General features: G+C 41.7%; 1 protein-coding gene across 3 annotated transcripts in view; it reads left to right on the top strand.

Annotated features, from left to right (window-relative positions):
* axin1 (axin 1) overlaps positions 1-24,083 on the top strand; it is a 318,392-nt gene extending 294,309 nt beyond the window's left edge. For 2 of the 3 annotated variants that reach the window (XM_070901075.1, XM_070901074.1), the window contains exons 7-11: positions 9,304-9,480; positions 10,207-10,452; positions 12,786-12,893; positions 16,134-16,301; positions 20,812-24,083. In XM_070901075.1, coding sequence (XP_070757176.1) covers positions 9,304-9,480; positions 10,207-10,452; positions 12,786-12,893; positions 16,134-16,301; positions 20,812-20,938 — 826 coding nt within the window. In that variant the 3' untranslated portion in view covers positions 20,939-24,083. The remainder of the gene's footprint in view (positions 1-9,303; positions 9,481-10,206; positions 10,453-12,785; positions 12,894-16,133; positions 16,302-20,811) is intronic. The other variant, XM_070901076.1, reaches the window with a different exon arrangement.
* The last annotated feature ends 292 nt before the right edge of the window (positions 24,084-24,375 follow it).

Raw genomic sequence — 24,375 nt, 5'->3', positions numbered from 1 at the left:
CCACTACTCTCTCTTCCCCCCCCCCCCCCCACTACTCTCTCTTCCCCCCCCCCCACTACTCTCTCTTCCCCCCCCCCCACTACTCTCTCTCTCCCCCCCCCCACTACTCTCTCTTCCCCCCCCCCCACCCCACTACTCTCTCTCTCTTCCCACCCCCCCACCCCCCCACCCCACTACTCTCTCTCTCTCTCTCTCTCTCTCTCTCTCTCTCTCTCTCTCTCTCTCTCTCTCTCTCTCTCTCTCTCTCTCTCTTCTCCCCCCCCCCCCCCCCCCCAGTCTCTCTCTCTCTCTCTCTCTCTCTCTCGCTCTCTCTCTCTCGCTCTCTCTCCTTTCGTTCCTCTCCCCTTGCGCCCTCCGCCAGCCAGTTCTCCCACGGAGCTGAAGAAAATTAGTCCGCGCTGCAAGGCTGCAACTGTTGGGTGATGTGTATATGCAGCTCTGAACAGAAGGCCGCAAACATTGTTGTGTGGATAATCACATCGTTCGCATTCAGTACTTCGGGCGTCAGGCCTGTAGCGGGTTCTAGCGGGCAAACTAGGTCCAGTGCACAGGTGCCGAAACAACGAGTCTGTGGGATGATTGAAAATAGTGCCTGCCGCTGGAGCCCGCATTAGCGGGACTGCAACACTGGCATGCGGCAGCCGAGAGAGAGAGAGCTTCGTGGCCGCGCAGCTTCGGGGTAACATTGGATGGCAGTAAGATTCTTTAAGTGTCTGTCTCTGTGTCCCTCAAAAATATTTGCAGTCACCCTGATACGTCCTTACTATACAATATAAATGCACACGAGGCCCATGCTTGAGAGAAGGTCAGTCTGTGACCTGTCCTTTATTTCATAGCACTCAAGTGCTGGAAGTGGGTGGAGCTTCCCCTTTTATATCTGAAGGTCTAGGTTAGGAGTGTCTCCCACAAGTTCACCACCTAGTGGTCAGTGTTCTCACAGTGTACAACTAAGGTCAGATTATACATGGGTTACAATGCTGGTTGAATACATGACATCACCTCCCCCCCCCCCCCCCCCCCCCCTCAAAAGTCTTATTGGGATCAAAGGTTAAGTCTCTCTGGTGGTTTATGCTCCCTTGTAGAGCGCCTGATTTGGAGCTCCGGTTGTTGGGTGCTGGTCTGAGTGTCTGCTGTTTGCGGTGCCTCAGGCCTGTCCGGACTGCCCACAGTGACTGGGCTCTCCTCCCTTTGGTTCCTGTGTTCGGTCACCTGTCGTGGAGTGAACTCTACATCGTGTTCTTCCTCTGCTTCTTCTATGGGGTTGCTGAACCTCCTTTTTCTTTGATCCACATGTTTGCGGCAGATTTGTTCATTGCTAAGTTTAACCACCAGAATCCTATTTCCCTCTTTGGCAACCACAGTGCCTGTGAGCCATTTGGGCCCTGCAGCGTAGTTGAGGACAAAAACCGGGTCATTTACATCAATAAATCGCGCCCTCGCATTCCTGTCATGGTAGTCATATTGTGACTGGCGCCTGCTCTCAACAATTTCTTTCATGGTGGGGTGTATAAGGGATAACCGGGTTTTGAGCGTCCTTTTCATTAGCAGCTCTGCGGGTGGAACCCCTGTGAGCGAGTGTGGTCGGGATCTGTAGGCCAACAGGAGGTGTGATAAGCGGCATTGTAGGGAACCCCCTTGGATTCTGAGCATCCCCTGTTTGATTATCTGCACTGCTCGTTCTGCCTGGCCGTTTGAGGCCGGCTTGAACGGTGCCGTTCTAACATGGTTAATTCCATTGCCTGCCATGAAGTCCTGGAATTCAGTGCTTGTGAAGCACGGGCCATTGTCGCTGACCAAGATGTCCGGTAGACCATGGGCGGCGAACATTGCCCGTAGACTTTCTACCGTGGCAGAGGATGTGCTTGAATTTAAAATATCACACTCGATCCATTTGGAGTAGGCGTCTACTACAACCAAAAACATTTTCCCCATGAAAGGACCTGCGTAGTCCACATGGATGCGTGACCAAGGCTTGGCGGGCCAGGGGCTAAGGGGGACTTCCCTGGGCGCACGTGTTGCACCTGCGAACACACAGTTCCAGATCTGCGTCTATCCCTGGCCACCAAACGTGTGACCTGATAATTGCCTTCATCGTGACAATGCCCGGGTGCCCATTGTGGAGTTCTCTGATGAACACTTCTCTGCCCATCTGGGGCATGACTACACGGTTTCCCCACAGTAGGCAGTCGGCCTGAATCGAAAGTTCATCCTTGCGCCTGTGAAATGGTTTAAATTTCTCAGGGCATGCCCTGTACGTGGCTGCCCAGTCCCCATTCAGGACACATTTCTTGACTAGAGACAATAGCAGGTCTCTATTTGTCCAGACTTTAATCTGACGGGCTGTCACGAGTGAGCCTTCGCTTGCGAAAGCTTCAACAGCCATGACCATCTCAGCAGCATGCTCGGTAGCCCCCTCAGTGGTGGCTAGTGGGAGCCTGCTGAGTGCATCGGCGCAGATTTCGGTGCCCGGTCTGTGCCGAATTGTGTAGTCATAGGCGGCTAACGTGAGTGCCCACCTCTGTATGCGGGCCGAAGCGTTTGCATTTATGGCCTTGTCGGCCAAAAGGGACGTTAGGGGTTTGTGATCTGTCTCCAGCTCAAATTTCCTGCCAAACAGGTACTGGTGCATTTTCTTTACCGCATATACACATGCGAGCGCCTCCTTTTCTACCATCCCGTAGCCCCTTTCTGCCTGGGACAGACTTCTGGAGGCATCAGCTACCGGCTGTAACTGACCTTTGGCGTTGACATGCTGCAACACACACCCAACACCATAGGACGACGCATCGCACATTAACACAAGTTTCTTACATGGGTCATATAGCATTAACAGATTGTTGGAACATAACAAATTGCGTGCTCTATTAAAAGCCCTTTCCTGGCTGTCCCCTCAGGCCCATTCGCGACCTTTGCGTAGGAGCACGTGTAGCGGCTCTAGCAGCGTGCTCAATTTGGGAAGAAAGTTACCAAAGTAGTTCAGGAGCCCCAGGAATGAACGCAGCTCCGTCGTGTTACGGGGTCTGGGTGCTCTCTGGATTGCTTCCGTCTTGGACGCAGTCGGGCTGATCTGCTGCTACCCTCATCCCCAGGAATTCTACCTCTGGAGCTAGGAAGACGCACTTCGCCTTTTTCAGTCGCAGCCCTACCCGGTCAGTCTGCGTAGCACCTCCTCCAGGTTGTGGAGGTGTTCTTCAGTATCGTAACCCGTAATGAGGATGTCGTCCTGAAAAACCACCATCCCTGGAATCGACTTGAGGAGGTTTTCCATATTTCGTTGGAAGATCGCGGCGGCCGAGCGAATCCCAAACGGACATCTGTTGTACTCAAACAACCCCTTGTGTGTCGTGATGGTGGTCAGCTTCTTTGACTCACTCGCCAGCTCCTGGGTCATGTAAGCTGAGGTCAGGTCCAATTTTGAAAAAAGTTTGCCACCGGATAGCGTCGCAAAGAGGTCCTCCTCTCTCGGTAGCGGGTACTGGTTTTGGAGTGACACCTGATTGATGGTGGCCTTGTAATCGCCACATATCCTGACCGACCCATCCGCCTTGAGCACCGGCACAATCGGGCTCGCCCAGTCACTGAATTTGACTGGCGAGATGATGCCTTCCCTCAGCAGGCGGTCCAATTCGCCTTCTATCTTTTCCCGCATCACGTACGGCACCGCTCTGACCTTGTGGTGTACTGGCCTGGTGTCCGGGTTTATGTGAATCACTATCTTGGCCCCCATGAAGTGCCAATGCCGGGTTGAAATAATGAGTCACATTTGTCCAGGATCTGTGAGCATGATACTCGCTCCACAGTGGAAATTGCATTGACATCGCTCCATTTCCAGTTCATGACAGGAAGCCAACTCCCCAGTAGTGCAGGACTGTCCCCTGGGACAATCCAGAGTGGCAGTCTGTTCTCCGAATCTTTGTGGGTCACGACTACCGTGGCGCTGCCTAGCACCGGAATGATCTGCTTTGTGTAAGTCCGTAGCTGTGCGTCAATCGGCGATAATTTTGGCCTCCTGGCCTTGGACGCCCACAACTTTTCGAACTGTTTGATACCCATCAGGGACTGACTGGCCCCCGTGTCTAGCTCCATTGATACTGGGATGCCATTGAGGAGCACTTTCATCATTATCGGTGGCTTCATGGTGTATGAACTGTATCTGTGCTCCACATGAACTCGCTGAACTTCAGCTTCCAGCGATTTCCCCCAGCGTTCATTTCTGCAGGTATTTTGCTCACCTCTGCAAACTCCGGCTGAGTGTGTGCCTCCACGCCTCCAGCATGAGCTGCTGTTTGAAACAAAAGGTCCCTTGCCAGTCGATCGTCCCTGACTGCCCCTGTTATTGCCCTTAAGTGCGCCATTAACAGGTGTTAATGGCCCCATTAATGGCCGCATTGTCCCTTGCAATGGCATGAATCGCCGTTCAGCTTGCCATTGTTTCTGTCGAACTCCCCCGACTGCCCTTATCTACCTGGAGAACTGTGTGCTGCTTTAACAATGTTGAATCTCTGTCCCAACCATTCTTTAACACAGTACCTCTCATCTGTTCTGCTCGTGGCCATGCTCGCGTGGTTTAAATCCCAGTTTCTTGTCGCCATTGATATGTCCTTACTATACAGTATAAATGCACACGAGGCCCATGCTTGAGAGAAGGTCAGTCTGTGACCTGTCCTTTATTTCATAGCACTCAAGTGCTGGAAGTGGGTGGAGCTTCCCCTTTTATATCTGAAGGTCTAGGTTAGGAGTGTCTCCCACAAGTTCACCACCTAGTGGTCAGTGTTCTCACAGTGTACAACTAAGGTCAGATTATACATGGGTTACAATGTTGGCTGAATACATGACACAACCCAGCTTTAGAATTGAAGGTATAAGCATTCCCAGTAAAAGACCGTGAAAAATTTCACGTCCAAAATTCAGGAGGTATTTTTCAGTCAAGAATTGTAGAGATAGATGATCAGAGATATCTGTGGAATCTGCAGAGTAAACTGTAAAACTGTAGTACTAGTTTTTTTGCCACGAAAGAGTTCTATTTACACAGATCACAGAATGGCCGGACCTCATTACTACAGCACCTTTCAGATGAAGTGCTGTCAGCCTGCTTAATTGGACATGGTGCTATTTGAAGAGTTGTGAATTCTCAGTGCCCTCCCTGGCCAATATTCCTCCCTCAGCCAGTATCACCAGAAAGTGATTACTGTATCTGGTCATTTATTCATGTTTCCCCAACACATCAAAACTAATCCATTGACTGTGAAGTTCCTTTGGGATGCCCCAAGGATAATATATGAACACAAGTTCTTTCCTTCTTTCCATAGCCGAACCAGAGGGATGGGTTTTGGGGGTGAAGTGGATTGGGGCTGGGGGGTTGTGGCAGGGAAGGGGATATAAAAGTTCAGGTTGTAAAAAAAGTTTCAGTAAATTGATGCTTTATTTGAGCACCCTCTGGTAGAATTTCTTTTAAATAAAGTTCCATAATATGTTTCAAGAGAATATTTTATTTTCTAAATTTTAATCCATTGCAACTGTTTTCTCGTCGTGTACATTTCATGGCCATTATTAGTGTTGGCCATTACATTTTCATATATCTGTTAATATTTTAGTACTAAATCTATGTCGAGAATTTTGTAATCACCTTTAGGAACATAGGAATGTACATAACTGGAAGAAGAGACCATTGGAGTCCATCTGGTTTGTTTCAAACTATGAAAAGAACCCTATATAGTCTATCTCTCATGTCTCAATCCTTTTCTTGGCCAGTTCCTCCTTGTCTTTGCCAATTGTATGTGCCTACCCAGTTAGTCTATTCCATATATTAACTGCCTTCAGTGTAGAATAATTAACTTTAAACAGCTTGAATCTGTGTTCTTAGAACATTTGTGGTTATGTTAAACATTTAAAAGTTCGATCTATCAGTACTGTTTGAATAGCTCAGGAAGATCTCTCTCATCCTCCTATTCCATAGTATAAACAATCCAGTTCTATAGCCTTTTCTCTCACCATAGGTGCCTTCAATAACATGTATTTATATAGCGCCTTTAACAGAGTAAAACATCCCAAGGCACTTCAAGAGTATCATGAGACACAAAATTTGACCCCAAACCACATAAGGAGAAATTAGAGCAGGTGACTAAAAGCTTGGCCAAAGAGGTAAAGGAGGAAAGAGAGGTTTAGGCAGGGAGTTCCAGAACTTAGAGTCGAGGCAACAGAAGGCACGGCCACCAGTGGTCGAGCGATTATAATCGGGGGAGGATTTGAAACGAGAACGAGCATTTTGAAATTGAAGCATTGCTTAACCGGGAGCCAATGTCGGTCAGCGAGTACGGGTGATGGGTGAACGGGACTTGACACGAGTTAGGACACAGGCAGACGAGTTTTGGATGACCAAGTTTACGTAGGGTAAAATGTGGGAGGCCAGCCAAGAGTGTATTGGAATAGTCAAGTCTCGAGGTAACCAAGGCATGGATGAGGGTTTCTAGGTGTAGGTGTCACCTAATCTAAGGTGTTAATTTGATTACCTTTCATTGTCCCCTTTCCAATGCCATGGTGTAGTACAATGGTAGCATAGTGACTATGTTATTGGACTAGTAATCCAGAGAGCTGGACTAATCCAGAGACATGAATTCAAATCCCACCATGGCAGCTGTGGAATATATATTTAAATAAATCTGGAATTTTAAAAGTTAGTATCAATAATGGTGATCATGAAACTACTGGATTGTCGTAAAAACCCATCTGCTTCACTAATGTCCTTCAGGGAAGGAATTTTGCCTGGTCTTGCCTATATGTTACTCCAGACCCACAGCAATGTGGTTGACTCTGAACTGCTCTCTGAAATGGCCTAGCAAGCTACTTAGTTGAGTCAAACCGCTAGGAAAATGCCTCATGGACTGCAGTGGTTCTCAAGGGCACCACCTTCAAGGATAATTAGGAATGGGCAATAAATGCTGGTTTTGCCACTGACGCCCACATCCCATGAATGAATGAAGAAAAAAAACGGAATTTTACTCTGAGGCAATGTTTTAAAATTTATCACTTCCTCTGATTTATTTTTCTAGCAATACACCCTAAAATGTGTTTGCTGTTTTAACTGCTGATGCTGCTCCCTGCGCTGATGGTTACAGAGAACTATCGAGAAGCATCCCTTGTGGTACTGCAGGCTGTTGACATTTATCCTGCATTTAACAATGCATTTTCCTCTTGCCCAGTCTGATCAATTTGCATTATTCACATTGAACAATACCTGCCACTTGTCAGCCAACTTTCTAATCTGTTTAAATCCCACTGGATTTGTTCCATGTTATTTGCTGCTCGGTTTTGCTTATTCACCAGGTTCATTATTTCTTTAAGGAATTCTAATGAATTTCTTGGGTACAACTTCTGACACATTGTTCCCTTCTTCAGGATGTCCAAGATATTTTACCGTTTCATATCTCTGGTTTGCTGGCCTGTCCCCAGGGCTATCTTTATTCCCTTTTATTAAAAATAAATGTAAATTTACCCTTCTCCCATTCTCCTGCTTCACGTGATTCCCTAAACCAGAAAGTAACACATTAAATTTCCCAATTCTTTAAGTAACTTAGTGTGCCAACAACTTGCACTTGCATCATATCTTTAACATAAAAATGTCCCACAGTGTTTCATGAGGTGGAATCAGAAAAATGGATGTCGAGCAAAAGGAGATGATGTTTGGAGGGGTATCCAAAAGCTTGGTCAAACAGGTGGGGTTTTAAGAAGGGACCTAAAGGAGGAGAGTGAGATGGGGTTGGGCGGGGTGGGGGAGGTTAGGAATCGAGTTGCAGAGTGAGGTCTTGGTGGCAGCAGGCACAGCTGTCAATGGTGGGACAAAGGAGGGGGGGGGTACATGGTAGGCTAGAAAGAAAGAAAAACTTGGATTTATATAGCGCCTTCCCTGACCACCGGATGTCTCAAAGCGCTTTACTGTTGGGTGGGGGGGGGGTGGGTTGTAGTACTGGAGAAATTTAGAGATAAGAGTAACCACTATGAAGGGAATTAAATACAAATAGGATACAGGCTAAAATATTTTGATTGTTTATGGAGGCTAGGAGGCTGAAGAGGACAGCATTGGAATAGTCGAATCCGGAGGTGAGAAAGGCATGAATGAGGGTTTCAACTGCAGATCAGTTGAGGTAGGGGCAGAGGTGGGCAATGTTAGTGGTGGAAATAGGTGGTCTTTGTGATAGAGTGGAAATGGGATCGAATAGGAGGCCGAGGTTGCTGGGAGTGGGAATTGCTTGGAGATACTACCATCGGAAAGGTAAAAGTTGAACCAACAAGGGAGGATGCCAAGTTGCAGAGGTCAAAAAGGGATAATGTACCAGTGTCACAGTTGCAGAGGATGTCATTTGTGACTGGTTCAAGCTGTTTCAACTCTTTGGTAGGAGCGGAAACCTAATTGGAGGGATTCAAACAGGGTTGTGGCAACGATTGGCAGATTTGGGAGGTGACAACAAGTTCAAGGCCTTTGAAGAAGACTGGGCGATTAGGGATGGGCCAGTAGTTAAAAAGCGCAGTGGGGTTGAGGATGCTTTTTCGAGGAGGGGTTGATGGCGGTTTTGAAAGGGAGTAGAACAGTACTAGAGGAGAGGGAGGACTGCAGCAGTTCAAGGGGAAGGCATGGCGCCACTTTCTCGGGGCACCTAAGCATATGTAATAAATGTGGCTTGTCAAGGTCACTCACATCCCCGGAACAATTTTTTAAAAATATTTAAGCATCTGTACTATAATTGAGTGCTCCAATTCTGTCACTGATGATGAGCAACAAAAAACCTGATTGGTGTTAAGGAAATGAACTCTTCCCATTTCAGGCAGCCACTGTTGGTTATAAGCACTCTCCGGTCAAGTATAGCACAGCCAGATACACAGTAAAGGTCCTTCAGCCCCAACCTCCCAAGAGTAATCCCTACTGCACCAGTTTTTACATTTGCCACATCAGCCTCTCTGACAGAGATTGCCAATTATTGCTAAATTGGGGCACTTTTGTGCTACTGGATTGAGACTCCCCTCGTACTGGTCCCTTACATTTTAGTAAGGTAAACCCAGATCTCAGTGTGAAATGCAACCATTGAACTATTTAGTGCAACGCACATTGTTTTGTAGATGTAGTTGGTGAATATTTGCCAGAAACACAAAAATCGAAAAGGCTTAACTGAAATCGTGCCGTAATGCCATAAAATGGCTAATATTCTTTTAGTAGAGAAGTACCTGATGTTGAATTTTCTAAACTGAATAGTTGTGATACCATAGAAGCTTTTAAAGTATTGACTGACTGATTTGAATATTGTTGTGCAGTGGTAAAGTCAACACACTGTCGAAACGAAATACTAAAAAGACTGAACCGGGAAAAGCAGATACTGGGAACTACGAAACCCCTGCCCCTCCAGAGGACATGGAGCGGAATCAGAAGATCCTGCAATGGATAATTGAAGGAGAGAAGGAAATTCACAGGCACAAAAAGGCTCCACATAAGTAAGAGAACCTTCGTTTTCTGATTTGAATATGAACTATTGCTCCTGTGCATTCAGGTTTTTTTATATACCTGTATTATAAATCATAATATTGGACATTGCTTAATGTTGTGTCATGGTCTAACACTGCATCTGAGTCCATTTTCAAAATTTGGATTTTATCTAATTATCCTTCAAAAGTTTCCATAGAAAAATAAATTCTCAAGAACATATAGAAGCGATTTTTCTCATTTTTGTAAAACAAAGTAACAATTACTGTAGTAACTTGTTTTACAAATATGTAGCACTGTTTCAAGTTTTAAAAAAATCCCAGACATATTATATAAAATAACTTGCTGATAGAACAAGACTCATCATTCTTTTGAAACAGACATTTAACATATTCACATTCATGTAAGCCACACCCCAGACGAACAAAACTAACATGTAATTTGAACACGTCTCCAATTTAAACTGATTTTTAAAAACATTTTAAGAAAAATAAATGTGTGGTCTACACCTATGCAATTCAAAGTGGCTTAATTTTAATGCATCAAAATTTTTAGTCAACAGAGGAGCTCAAACATCACAAAAATAAACCCACTGTGTGTTAGTAAATCAGAAAAACCTTTGTTAATGGGTCATTATGTTCTCATAAGTGTGTAATGTGCAGTTTCTGATTTGGTGTCAAAAAGATTTTTGCAATGGTGAACTAATTGCACACACTTCCTCCTCTTTGTTGTTACAGTTTGATAGGGGCTAAGAAACAACCTAGTCATGATAATTCCAGACCAAGTTCAATTGAGAGGCCAGGAGCTGTTCATCCATGGGTCAGTGCACAGCTGAGAAATCCTGTCCAGCCATCGCATCCGTTCATTCAGGATCCAACCATGCCACCCAACCCAGCACCCAACCCTCTGACTCAACTGGAAGAGGCACGCAGACGGCTCGAAGAAGAGGAGAAGAAGAGTGGCAAACAACAGTCCAAGCAAAGGTGAGAGGAATTTCACAATTGATATGTCAGAAGTAATACATTTGCAAATTTAAAATTCAAAAATTAAACCTATATAAATGTTTAGTTTTATATATGTAAGCTTCATGTCTTGGGTAAAAGTGTGAACTTAGCAGTTCTACAGATCAACTAAACATTATTTACCATCCATTTAAAAAAAAAACAGGCCACTGTCCCTGCATTTATAAATACTACACTCTTGATCTGACTGCTTACTTAGATTTGAATGCTGTAAAGTATTATCACATCTTATAGACAGGAAATACATTTTTAGTACAAATAGGAAAATAACAACTAGAATTCCTCTTAATTTTGTGAGTCTGTTATTTCCAGTTTTGTCATTGGCTTTTAATACAACCACATGAGAACAGCCCATCCTGACTCAATCGTGGATTCCAAATATTGTTTTCTTTGTTAGGAAGAGCCTGGCCTCTGCTTGGCAATTCACGAACTTGCCATGTGAAAAATATTCTTCCTTAAATTCTAACATAAATTAGGATAAGGATTGTGCAGAAGATTTCTCAGGTGATGGGTTTATGAGCTTTCAACCCACTCTGTTCTGCTTTTGCCTATATGTTTTAATGGTGCCAATGGAAGAGAATCCAGAAAGTGAGACTTCTTCTAATATGCTGCAAGCTACAAAATGGATTTTACAAAACTTTTTTTTAACCTGATTACCAAAATATGTCTTTTTTTTTGTTTTGAATGAAGCATCGTTGTAGCCAGCTTCAGTTGTGTTTTAATAGCATGATTATAAGTTTCATTTATTTTTCTCACAGGATGTCAAATAAGATTCTTATCTGACAAAATATTTATGGCCTCAGATATGCAATCACATCTTCTAGACTCCTGTGCATAATTCTAAACCATGTTTTTTTAATTGGTCTATTTTTAAAAACCTTTTATCTAATTATTTGGCGTTGCATATTTTTTTAATTTGATGAGGCTGACCAAAAAGTAACCTTGCAAGCTACTTGAATATCCAAATGACGGTTAATCATTAAAACAATGCACTAGCTACTGATAATGCTGGGCAATACCTCTTAATATGCACATTAAATGATGCACATCTGCAAAACAACTAGCTGTTTAAAAAAAAATGCTCACCTAAATTAGAATTCAAAAAAATCGGTCATAGTGAGAATGTATTCCAGTCTTTATTTGATGACCTATTGACACATCTTTATATTGTGGAGGTCAGAGCAGATAATTATCACATTGTTCAATGATCAAAATAAGTAGTTATGGAAGTTTCTGCTTTCAGAGGTTAGTAACGTTAGTGTGAATTTCCAGCCCAATAGTTCTAAGTGGTAAATGCGTTGGCAAAATTGGCCATCAAGCTTAATAAAACAGTTGTTTTATTTCTACCCGCCCCCCCCTCAAACGGATTAAATCATTGTTCCCCAGCAAATATTGACAGACCTCTGTCAATGCCCGTGCATACCTGATATTCTATTGGATTTGTGTGGGCTTGGGGTAGCTCTAACCCTCAGCCTTGATGGCATCACTGAATTGAAAAAACTTGCCATGTGGTGAAACATAAACCTCTTGATTTGCTAGTACCAAAATTCACATTTCCACTGCGTTTTTAAAAAAAACTGCTGCTTGAAAACTGTTTTAATTCTAATTGTTTTTGTGCTCATTTATTTCATTTTTAATATTTTGACTTGTTTTCTGTGTAATTTCCATATCATTTTGATCAGGTGCAGATTGAAATTGATTATTGCAGAATTTAGAAAAAATAACTTAAAATTTCAGTCTAACAATGTATTTTTAAATATTTTTATATCTATTAATGAACCATATTTAATGGCCAGAAATAGATACTTCTAAATATTAATAACAATGTTCATGAAATGTAATTTTTAGACAATGTTAGATACTGTAAGTTCTAATTTATGACAGATCAGTGGGAATGCAGTGTCTATTTTCAAGTATGTCTAGAATTAACATATTGATCCACAGAGATTACCCCATGATGTTTCCATGCACAGGGTTAACAATCCATGGAAATCACTTAATGAGTTGCCCCATGCTTTTCTCGTGCACCTCCAAGTGCCCAGTTTGATGGCTCTTCAAGTAGAAATTTTGGAGTGTACACTCAGCCAGAAAGTAGTGTGTGTGTAGCATATTATAAATGGGAAGGTAAATCCATAATTTAAAATGAAACAAAAGTGCTATCTATGAGTAAGGCAGGAGATGGACAAAGTATACACCTTGATTGTAGTGATGGCTGTTTTTGAGAAAGGAGAGAGCAGATAGGTAGCTGGAATGGAGCATTCTAATTCCTAGGATTATTCTCCATGACACTGCAGGTATGTGCAAGAGGTTATCCAACGGGGTCGTACTTCTATCAGGCCTGCATGTATTCCAGTGCTGAATGTGGTACCAGCTGTCTCCGACATGGATCTCTCCGAGTCAGAGTACGTGCCACTGCTGTTGATGTATTCTCTGTGATCCTAGGTTTAGATATTAATTAGTTTGTACATAGGCCTTGACTTTTAATTGCACAGCATTTGAATTAATTATAAAGTATGCTTTTCATAGCATAAAATGTTAACACTTTGTTCCAGCTGTTATTGCAATATATTTTTGATAAAATGAATATTTTGTACTAACTCCATGCACATTGGATTGAGGTTAGATTTATTGCTGTAAAATGCCATCAGGAGTTGTCATCTCTGAATCTTGTAGTATGAGGAAATTGAATGAGAATGGTATTTTCGGCAATGCAGTGCAGTTTACACAATCTAGATAAGCCAGCTATTACAGGTCCTGTCAAGGGACAAAATGAGAAATAAAGAGTAATGACATGACATCACAAGGATGGAGGACAACGATTGGTTCTTCCATATTAATTGAATCACTGGACAGGGAATGAATCTTAAAGAAAGCTACTAACTGATTTAATTTGCTTCAATTGCTTATTTTCTAATTTTAACTTAATTTATAATTATGGTATATATTTAAATTTTCTTTAATTATAATTAATCTTTATTATACTGATTTCACTATTGTATACTCCTTATTGTATTATTTACAATGTAATTTGAATTTCGTTTTCTTAGTTTTTTTCGCCTGTGTCTATCTGCGTGCGCATTTTGGCTGCCGCTTCAGACCCAAGCCTTTAACCTCTTTTTACACTCAATGATCAATATCTAACGTGTTGTAAAATTGTTGTGAAGCGCCTTGGGACGTTTTACTATGTTATAGGCGCTATATAAATAAAAGTTATTATCTGTTTTGCCTGTAACCCCTTCTTATAGAAACAAATTAGTAACCGCATCTGACCAGTAAACTAATTTTGCTAATGTGATAGGAAGGCGCTTCCAAATTAAATTAGTGACTAAGATTAAAGAAAAAGCAGAAGTTCCAGTTTAAACTACATCTAGCAACATTTACATAATTGCTTGAGAGCAGCTAGATAAGAACTGGATCAAAGAAGATAAGTGTCTGAAATATTTCCTATGCTGGACATTTACAGCTCTTGCAAAAACTAATTTTCATAAACATTTTTGAAAGTATTGACAGTCAAGCTTTTCCATCACTGCCATTTGATATTTCCATTTGCATATAACCTGGGCCTTCTATAATATGGTTTTAAAAATGTGCAGCATTAAATATAATGCACAACTATTACATTAACTATTTACTAAAAGTAAAAACAAACACGTGCATAATATCTAATGTCAGTTGATTTAAAATATATATAATTGTTGGCAAGGATTTCTTCATAATCTGGACATTTTTTATAGACTAGTGACAAAAATAAAATTGATTTGAAATCTAATGTTAAGATTTTATGTTCCACACAGTTATATTGGTGTAATCAGATACCTGATTAATCCCCCAGATCTAATTAGAGAAGCACCAATTTTATATGTTAAAAGTATAATGACAATTAACATTTTTGAATATTATTCACAACATGCCTTTCATCACTGAAATGGTTTATACTTAGTAATTTTAAATAATTTGTTTTGATCATTTAAGCTCCACTTTCATCTCCTTTCACTGGCTTCCTGCCTCAAATCAATCTTCCAATCAAATTGGTGGAGTGGATTTCTCTACCTACTGTAGTGCTGCTATGCATCATTCAACAAGGGGCACTTAGTAAGACAAAATAAACCTTTGCTTGTTTTTATTTTTCTACCTCAAAGGACTCATTGCTGTGAGGAATACCGTTTATTCCATTTTTTGATGCACTTTTGCACTGCAGGTTGTTGTTGTGGTCAATAATATTTAGCTGCCATTTGGAAATTATTGTTACAGTTCAAAATAAGTGGAATTGAAATGTCAGCAATAAAGGTTTAATAGTAATCATTAGCTCAGTTACCAAGAACTTTGTTCACTCTTTCATTAGTGTACAATGTATTTGATTGGTGTACAATTTGTTTCTCCATGGGAATAGCAAATACTTAATGTCAAGTTGGATTTAGGGAGTGGTGGAGCAGTCAGATGCAACTTATATATCTGATTTGAGAAATGTTATAACGTGCACAGAAAAATTGCAACTCATTATATAAGACAACTACAAATTAATGTTAATTTTTAACAAAAATGTCACACCTATTGAATGACAGTCAGTGGAGAATTGCAGGCATGTGTTTGGGCCCAGGGGCAGCACGGACCAGCCCACACTGCGATATGTGTGCACACGAGGCCTGTGCAGTAGAGCTGGTCTCCAGTCGTCTTGGGCAATCCTTGTCACTGGACCAAGACCTAGCTCTGTCAAGCCCGTGTTGGTGGCTGGTGTGCAACAGTCACCACACGTTAAAAAAAATCCACGCACAGGCATCTTCCACCCTTCAAGATTTAGTTCGGGACCTGGATTATTAGGTCCTTCATTGAAACACCTGTGAACTTTTTGATGTGGAAGCAAGTCATCCTCGATTCGAGGGACTGCCTATGATGATGATGATCTGTTGAAAAGACCCAGAATGGAAGCACCAATAAATGACAGGATATGAAACAAGATGGTGCACTTCAGACAGATTAGCATCAGTTATTTTTTTCTGTAGTTAAGATTCAGCATTGCTGTGGTAGATTTTCTAAAGTAAGATTAAGAGTCCTTAATCTGCCTAGTTGGGTGAGGATTAGTGCTGAGGACCTCAGAATTGATTGTTTAAACTATAGTAAAAATTTGTCTCCATTAATTTTTGAGGAATTCAAATTGTCTCCTTTAACATTATATTATGTCTCTATTAAAATCATTCAGTGACTGACGGCGCGCACAGACATAATTGTGAAAATGCACTCTGGTAATCGCAAAACTTTCACTTATTTTATAGTGGGAAATTATATTGCAACAAAATGTAATGGAATGACTTGAGTTAAAATACTCCCCAGTTCATGAAACTATATTAAGTTAATTTCCTTTGTGTTTCAATCTAAAGCAAACCATGAATTTGAGAGGTGTTTAAAAACCAAATATTTCGATATAGCCAGTGATTTTTGTTAACATCTTTTGGGTGTCAGTCATAGTCTTATTAGTTGGTATTATTTATGCAAAAACATTTATTTATTTCCTTTCAAAACAAACAAAAATATGTTGACTTATTTGAGCTCTGCTACTCGGCCTTATTTCTGCAGAAATTCTACCAATGCTTAGTTGAATTATGAAATAAAAGAAAGCTCACCATGTTCTTCTTTTTCCATTATAGGCATAAACCGCAAAAAAAGTCAGCAAATGGTGTATCTCAGCCTGGTGATAACATTGTGGTGGCCTACTACTTCTGTGGGGAACCAATCCCATACAGAACATCAGTTAAAGGACGTGTGGTCACATTGGGGCAGTTCAAGGAGCTGTTGACTAAGAAAGGGAATTACAGGTATGTATGTCTAAATTTAAGATTTCTGCTGCAGTGAGGATAAATTGATGACCCATCACTCCAACAAGAGAGGTTCAATTAAAAGCCACGTGGAAAAACGAATGGCTACTCGGAGGGTGAAGAAATAAAATTACCATTTTTTTTTTTAATATAGGCAATTTAATTATGCAGAAGTGCATTAAATAGTATGCATATTGTAGCTACAAGAACTTGTGTGTTTTGAATAATCTTTAGAAAATGACAACCTGTCGGAACTTGCAGATTAACATTCATTGTGTATATGAGGTCACCCATATAGTATGGATTTTTTATTCAAGTGAAATTACACCACTACTACTATTTAATGCTAGGCTGCCCAAACTTGTGGGCCATTTGCAGCTCATGAGCCCTGGTCATCCAGCCCATGAAGCTGAAGCAACTCGCTTCTATTTCTTACTTGCTGGTTTATCCTGCTTGAATTTCATGTACCTGGATGTTTTGAAAGGGCTGTTTTGAATGCTGTTGCCTCATTTGATAAATCCTAAATAAAAACACCATAATCTGTTTATCTGCAGCATTTTGCAAATCAATGGGAACATTGATTTTAAACTTTGAATGTGTCTGTGAGGCTCTCTGCTATGGATCAAATGGCCCAGAAGACTAAAAGCTTGGATACTCCTGATGTGGCCATAATGAATGTTTCGACAGTACCCTGTATAAGATCATTAGGTACTGCTGGATTAACCAAAAAAAAGCCAATAATATCTACACTGTTAAATAATCAATTTCTGCAGAATTGGATTTGCAAACCTTTGTGTTCATGTGACTGTTAAAATCATAATATTTTGAAACGGAGACTGCACATCAAAAGAATTATAGAAGAACTATAGAAGATATGTACACCCTAAATATGGAGATGACTCAAATCACTTCAGCATTTAAAAGGTGTTCATTAAGATGGTAGTAGAGTACATGGGTATATCTGAGGTTGGTGGAGGACCTTTGTCTTACAGATGTTTAGCGTAAGGCCATGCCTCAGTGAAGGTGCTGAGGATGGCTTGGAGTTCGGCCTTGGAGTGTGCGCAAGCGTCGTTCGCGTACTGTAGTTTGATGACAGAGGATGGGACAATCTTGGATCTAGCCTGGAGTCGGCGAAGATTGAACAGGTTCCCATTGGTTCTATAGTTTAGTTCCACTCCAGCGGGGAGCTTGTTGAGAGTGAGATGGAGCATTGCAGCAAGGAAGATCAAGAAAAGTGTTGGTGCGATGACTCACGCCTGCTTGACCCTAGTCCGTTTGTGGATTGAGTCTGGTGGATTCGTTGGTCAGGATCATGGCTTGCATGTCATCGTGGAGCAGGCAGAGGATGGTGACAAACTTTTGGGGGCAGCTGAAACTGAGGAGGATGCTCCATAGTCCCTCGTGGTTGACAGTGTCAAAGGCCTTTGTGAGATCAAAGAAGGCCATGTACAAGGGTTGATGCTGTTCCCTGCATTTCTCTTGTAGTTGTCACGCGGTGAAGATCATGTCCATTGTACCCCTTAGTGGATGAAATCCACATTGCGACTCTGGGAGGAGCAAATCCCGGTCATCAAAATCCATGGTGCGGCCTTGGACAATGTGGACCATTTTCCATACTTCGGGAGCCTACTATCAGCAAGGGCAGATATCGATGACTAGGTCCAACACCGCCTCCAGTGTGCCAGCGCAGCCTTCAGTCACCTGAGGAAGAGAGTGTTTGAAGACCAAGACCTCCGATCTAGCACCAAACTTATTGTCCAAAGGACAGTAGTGATGCCCGCCCTCCTATATGGCTCAGAGCCGTGGACCTTGTACAACAGATATCTCGAAGCGCTGGAGAAGTACCACCAACGCTGCCTCTGCAAGATCCTGCAAATCCACTGGGAGGATAGACTCACCAACGTCCATATTCTCACTGAGGCCAGCATCGAAGCACTGACCACGCTCGACCAGCTCTGTTGGGCGGACCACATCGTTCGCATGCCCGACACGAGACTCGCTAAGCAAGCGCTCTACTCTGAACTCCTACACGGCAAGCGAGCCCTAGATGGGCAGTGGAAACATTTCAAGGACACCCTCAAAGCCTTGATAAAGTGCAACATTCCCACTGGCACCTGGGAATCCCTAACCCAAGACCGCCCAAAATGGAGGAAGAGCATCCGGGTGGGCACAGAGCATCTCGGGTCTCGTCGCTGAGAGCATGCAGATAGCGGAAGGAGCGTGCGGCAAACCAGGCTCCCCACCCACCCTTTCCTTCCACCTCTGTCTGCCCCACCTGTGACTGTAATTCCTGCATTGGACTGTACAGCCACATGAGAACTTGATTTTAGAGTGGAAGCAAGTCTTCCTTGATTTCAAGGGACTGCCTATGATGATAGAAACATAGAAAATAGGTGCAGGAGTAGGCCATTCGGCCCTTCGAGCCTGCACCGCCATTCAATGAGTTCATGGCTGAACATGCAACCTCAGTACCCCATTCCTGCTTTCTCGCCATACCCCTTGATCCCCCTCGTAGTAAGGACTATATCTAACTCCTTTTTGAATATATTTAGTGAATTGGCCTCAACAACTTTGTGGTAGAGAATTCCACAGGTTCACCACTCTCTGGGTGAAGAAGTTTCTCCTCATCTCAGTCCTAAATGGCTTACCCCTTATCCTTAGACTGTGACCCCTAGTTCTGGACTTCCCCAACATTGGGAACATTCTTCCTGCATCTAACCTGTCTAAACCCGTCAGAATTTTCAACTTTTCTATGAGATCCCTTCTCATTCTTCTGAACTCCAGTGAATGCAAGCCTAGTTGATCCAGTCTTTCTTGATATGTCAGTCCCGCCATCCCGGGAATCAGTCTGGTGAACCTTCGCTGCACTCCCTCAATAGCAAGAATGTCCTTCCTCAAGTTAGGAGACCAAAACTGTACACAATACTCCAGGTGTGGCCTCACCAAGGCCCTGTACAACTGTAGCAATACCTCCCTGCCCCTGTACTCAAATCCCCTCGCTATGAAGGCCAACATGCCATTTGCTTTCTTAACCGCCTGCTGTACCTGCATGCCAACCTTCAATGACTGATGTACCATGACACCCAGGTCTCGTTGCACCTCCCCTTTTCCTAATCTGTCACCATTCAGATAATAGTCTGTCTCTCTGTTTTTACCACCAAAGTGGATAACCTCACATTTATCCACATTATACTTCATCTGCCATGCATTTGCCCACTCACCTAACCTATCCAAGTCACTCTGCAGCCTCATAGCATCCTCCTCGCAGCTCACACTGCCACCTAACTTAGTGTCATCCGCAAATTTGGAGATACTACATTTAATCCCCTCGTCTAAATCATTAATGTACAATGTAAACAGCTGGGGCCCCAGCACAGAACCTTGCGGTACCCCACTAGTCACTGCCTGCCATTCTGAAAAGTACCCATTTACTCCTACTCTTTGCTTCCTGTCTGACAACTAGTTCTCAATCCATGTCAGCACACTACCCCCAATCCCATGTGCTTTAACTTTGCACATTAATCTCTTGTGTGGGACCTTGTCGAAAGACTTCTGAAAGTCCAAATATACCACATCAACTGGTTCTCCCTTGTCCACTCTACTGGAAACATCCTCAAAAAATTCCAGAAGATTTGTCCAGCATGATTTTCCCTTTCACAAATCCATGCTGACTTGGACCTATCATGTCACCTCTTTCCAAATGCGCTGCTATGACATCCTTAATAATTGATTCCATATTTTACCCACTACTGATGTCAGGCTGACCGGTCTATAATTCCCTGTTTTCTCTCTCCCTCCTTTTCTTAAAAGTGGGGTTACATTGGCTACCCTCCACTCGATAGGAACTGATCCAGAGTCTATGGAATGTTGGAAAATGACTGTCCATGCATTCGCTATTTTCAAGGCCACCTCCTTAAGTACTCTGGGATGCAGTCCATCAGGCCCTGGGGATTTATCAGCCTTCAATCCCATCAATTTCCCCAACACAATTTCCCAACTAATAAGGATTTCCCTCAGCTCCTCCTTCTTACTAGACCCTCTGACCCCTTTTATGTCCCACAGATCTCACAGAATGGATTAAATCACCTATATAGGGAGCATGACTCAATCTGAGGCTCAGCTTGGGCCATGCTCATACACCTTCTGTTGGTTGATTTGACTTGATATGTAGAACCTGGAAAGCAAGTGTGTTCCATCACTGCAGAATTTTAACAAACCGATCAGAGAAAAAAAAGCTTTACCAGGTCCACAATTTCCACAGAAATGAGTGTCTGATCCGCTTTACTATCGGGTAATCGCATAGGCAGGTTGCCTCTCTGTTTTCTGTCTGGATGTACTGCACGGCGAAGAAAATATGAATAATATTTGCGAAAACACTTTTGAACCCTGAGATTATTTTTAAAGTGCTGTCTTTTTTCGATTAAAGTTTTGTTAAAATGCCAGCTTAGAAATTCAAATGATGCTGTTTAATGTTATACTGAGAAAACTGATCAATGTTTTTGTTTTGCAGGTATTATTTCAAGAAAGTAAGTGACGAGTTTGACTGTGGGGTGGTATTTGAAGAGGTGCGTGATGAGGAAGCAATTCTGCCAATTTTTGAGGAGAAAATTATTGGAAAAGTGGAAAAAATTGACTAAATGCAAGACGGCCATGAAGAGGAGTATGTAATGGTACAAGAGAAGTTTCAGCTGCTTGGAGTATTTTGAAATACATTACTGGGGGTCACAGTGGTTAACTGTGGAAAATGCATCATACTGACATATAAAGGCTTCCAACTCTCCACAGGGATATTTTACAACTGCTTGTTACAGCAGAAAAAATGGTGCTTTCAACACCAAGGTCTGCCAATGCGGTCCTTTGATGGGAATGTTTGCAGCATTATCTTCTCTTTATCAATATATTTCAAACACTAAGTGTAATGTAGCATTGTAAAATTGTATTAGAAATTGTAATATGAAACTGTTTACTAAAGCTGCATATTTTTGATATAATGTAATCTGAGGAAAATAGCATTTTTAATGTAACAGTGCTCTTATGTTATTTTAAAACATACATACAGGTACTTGAGCTCACCAAATGTGTACAGCCATCTGTAATAATAGCTACTTGGTCCGTATTTCAAACCATTGATAGGTGTTTCTCCACTTGTAGAATGGATGATTATCACTGATTCCGTTGTCTTATCAGGACAAAAAGTCAATCAAGAAAGTTTACATAAGCCACCCTTGCAAATACTGCTGTATAGGCCTTTTTCATATGAAAAAGTTGCACAATTTCATAAGACCCAATATAATAGGAATGTGTATGTTGAGGAGTGATTGAGTGGTATCAATCCCCCCATCCCCCAGCCTTCACCAATGTTTTGTTGGTACCTAGCACTTATAATGGTGATGCTGCTTTCCAGTTTCTGCACGTTCTGGCACATGGCTCCAGTTTGAAAATGGAAACTGACGAATCCTTGCTAATTTGTTCCGAGTACCAACCACAGAACAACTTGGATGAGTTAGGCTGTCACTTTACAATTGTACATACAGTACTGTGCTACTGCTGTTGAAGCAGGTGGAGCACTTGTGACTATATTGCATTGGATTTATTTGCTAACCCTTGTAACTCCCAAAACTTGTGTAACAGTTTTGTCAGTCAGCATTCTAGAATGAAATTCAAACTCTGAAATTGGATACAATATTTTAAACTTCACAGTCTCCAACTTCATATCCAACATGAAGCTGGTATCAAAACATGGCAGCCAACAACCCATTCAGGTTGTCAATACGGAGTGTACAACTTACAATGTGGTACATGGCTCTTCTGCTCCCATGCCAGACTGATACAGGTGCACGCAGTGTTAACATTGATCTGTATTAGTACAGCAATCAGTTCCACATATCTAGACAAGGAGCAGTTTCAAAAATGACACGTTCAGTAAAAGGCACCAATTGTATTTTTGTGCATCACCTTTGAAGCAGACCAATTACATATTTATTTTTCTGCAAACTGTTTAAATTGACTTCTGTTTAATGTCCCCAGAATAGTTTTGGGGCAATCAAAAATTTGCATATCTTTCAAAATTTGGTGCAGGTGTAAAAGGAGACCAAAAAGCCATTCTCATCACATCTGTCCTCCATTCAGTGGATTCTTCATGGAGTGCATAACATCTTACAGCTAGTTTAATAAATCACAAATATGTATCTAGAATGTCTTTGCAATCTTTAAAGTGGCAACATCCTTAAAATGGTGTGTATTCTGTAGTGCTGGACTATTGTTACACTGTTGCAGGACTTAAACTGCCCTCAGCCAAATTTAAGATACTGCTCTTGGCAACAAAAACAAATCTTTTGCTAGTCAAACTATTAATTTTTTATGTTCAGTAATCAATCATTTGATATTTGGGCAATTATTTTTTTCCATAAGTAAATCAATCTGCTACAATTCATTGATACCCAAATTCAATTTTAATGGTGTGTTAAATGCTGCCTTTTTTAAAACTGTTTATTGGTAAGTTCATTTCTTGGGACAAACTTTCTCATGGGGGAAAAAAGGCCTATACAGTCAAAGTTACTGTTAATGTGATTTTAATCAGGATATTGAGACTGGGAATTGCCAGAGGAAAAAATATGTTTTCATCTGTCAAATCTCATTATGTGCTGGCTTATTTATGACAGAACACACACATGTCCCTGCTCCTACTCACAATTATCAAAAAGGCATTGATTCTGGTTTTAAAACATCACATTGCAAGTTGGGCTTTCACCACTATGCCAATTTATTAACATAAACTATCAAATTGTCATGTCATTGCCCCCATCACCACCCATCCTCCGTTCTGATGGCACTGTTCCCCTCCTCAGTTTAATTTACTGCCATTCGGCTGCCTAAATCTATAGAAACTGGGTTTAAAACTAATGACGGGTCTTCAATTTGTTACACAGAAGGGATAATTAGTTACAATTTTTCCCAAAATCCAAAAGTCCAAGGAACAGCCGAAAACATAATTTGTGTTTCAGAAAGGTATTGTGTAAATAAAAGTACATCACAGAGTGCCTTTATATTCAATGCTGTTACTTGTCTGACGCTATGTGACCCCCATGACTGAGGAATAGCTCTCCTCATCCAGGGATCTGCAGTATGGTTTCTCCTGCATTTGGTGTCCAGCGGGATTTTTATGTGGCCCTGCATTCACGGGTTTTGCATTTCCCTTTTTTCTAAGGGTTTCCATTGTAAATATGTACATTTTCTAAAGATGATGTCTTCAAGTAGCAGCACGTCAGAAGATGTAGTTACCTGGTTTCAGTCATCTTTCAAGTGTGCTGACTTGTACAATTATCTTTTAAAAGGTACTTGGACAATAAAGAAAAAATAAAGTGAATTCTGTGTATGTTGTACCTTCTGTATTTGTTCAGATCATGTTCCTCATCATTCTGCTGTTGTACATTGCTTAACTATTGTCTAATGTGGAGTTCTTATCCGAAATACAGATGAAACATTTTTTTTATTCACTTGGAGAATGCTACCTATTGATGGTAATGTTTGTATATAATTTTGCTGCCCTGCTGCACGGAAGAAAAATATTTGTATTGCTGTGAAGAAATTACAGAAAGGATTGGTGACGGGGGCCATTCACTTTCTACTTCATTTTAAAGAAAGCAAAATGTCGGTTTTAAGTTGAGCAGTAACTGTCCAATAAAATTGACATATAGTAAATGCAGCAGAATACATGGATTCTGTTCATCCATCATGACTGTTATCATCATCTATAATGACAGAATATATAACTAGATAGTTAAACCACAGAATTAAGTATTAAAAAAGCACTGTATCTGAAGTTGTTTTTTTCCCTTCATTATTCATTCTCGGGATGTGGGTGTCACTGGCATATATTACTGATCCCTAGTTGCCCTGAGAAGGTGATGGTGGGCTGTCTTTTTGAATCACCAGCTTGATACAACTGAGTGGTTTACTAGGCCACTTCAGAAAACATTTAAGAGTCAACCAGATTGGTGTGAAATTGAAGTCACATATAGGCCAGACCAAGAAAGGGATGGCATGATTCTTTCCTTCAGGACATTAATAAAGC

The sequence above is a fragment of the Pristiophorus japonicus genome, chromosome 15 (genome assembly GCF_044704955.1).
Source record: "Pristiophorus japonicus isolate sPriJap1 chromosome 15, sPriJap1.hap1, whole genome shotgun sequence".
Lineage (NCBI taxonomy): Eukaryota > Metazoa > Chordata > Chondrichthyes > Pristiophoridae > Pristiophorus > Pristiophorus japonicus.
This window is presented reverse-complemented; position numbering and strand designations above follow the sequence as displayed.